The sequence below is a fragment of the Fonticula alba genome, assembly GCF_000388065.1.
Source record: "Fonticula alba strain ATCC 38817 unplaced genomic scaffold supercont2.15, whole genome shotgun sequence".
NCBI classification, from domain to species: domain Eukaryota; order Rotosphaerida; family Fonticulaceae; genus Fonticula; species Fonticula alba.
In genome coordinates, this window is record NW_009242985.1 from 7,822 (window position 1) to 8,481 (window position 660).

The 660-nt window shown below is 65.6% G+C and overlaps 1 protein-coding gene across 1 annotated transcript; it reads right to left on the reverse strand.

Moving 5' to 3' along the window:
- On the reverse strand, window positions 1-520 carry H696_05860 (hypothetical protein; the record flags this gene model as incomplete). Its single annotated transcript, XM_009499659.1, has 2 exons — window positions 1-90; window positions 113-520. 2 exons carry the CDS (start codon window positions 518-520, stop codon window positions 1-3), a joined length of 498 nt encoding a protein of 165 aa, XP_009497934.1.
- Window positions 521-660: the final 140 nt, after the last annotated feature.

The following is a 660-nucleotide window of genomic DNA, read 5'->3' on the forward strand; positions in this document are numbered from 1 at the left end:
TCACACCGATCGATTTTTGGAGCATCGCCAGCGAGGGCACCGGCGACTGCTGCAGCCCTGCCACCAATACCCCTCGCAGGGCTTCCATCTCTGCGCCTGGAAAATGCGGCACCGTCACATCTCCATGCTCCGGGAAGTGCTTGTCAATGACCTTACCCACCAATGGCATGTCAGTCGAAAGGAGCAACGCCAATGTCCTCCTCGACAGGGGGGGATCCACGGTCAGCAGGTGCCCCAGCCGGCCGATGCAGATGCCCTGCTCCCACTCCGGCACGGCCAAGATCTCCGGCGCATGCCGCTTCAGCAGTTGTCTCACTTGCTTCGCCGGCAAGCACAGCAGTCGCGGCAGCAGCGACAGCGGCACCGGCGGATCCCGCCGGACCAGGTCCATCAGATCCTCGAAGACCGCATGCCCCGGGCCCATCCCGGTCAGGGGAGAGCGTCGCGATCGCCGGGCCGGCGCAATGCCAAACTCCCGGCCATAATGCCCCAGCAGACTCTGCACCGATGTCCTGTCCATCCCCAGCAGCCGACCAATAAGTCCGAACTCCACCAGGGGCCGATTTGCCCCGGGGTCCCCGACAAGCCGCAGGAACAGCCGGAAGTGCGCCACATCGTCGAACCCCTGCGGCAGGGGCTCCTCCCCGGCCTCGATGGCCC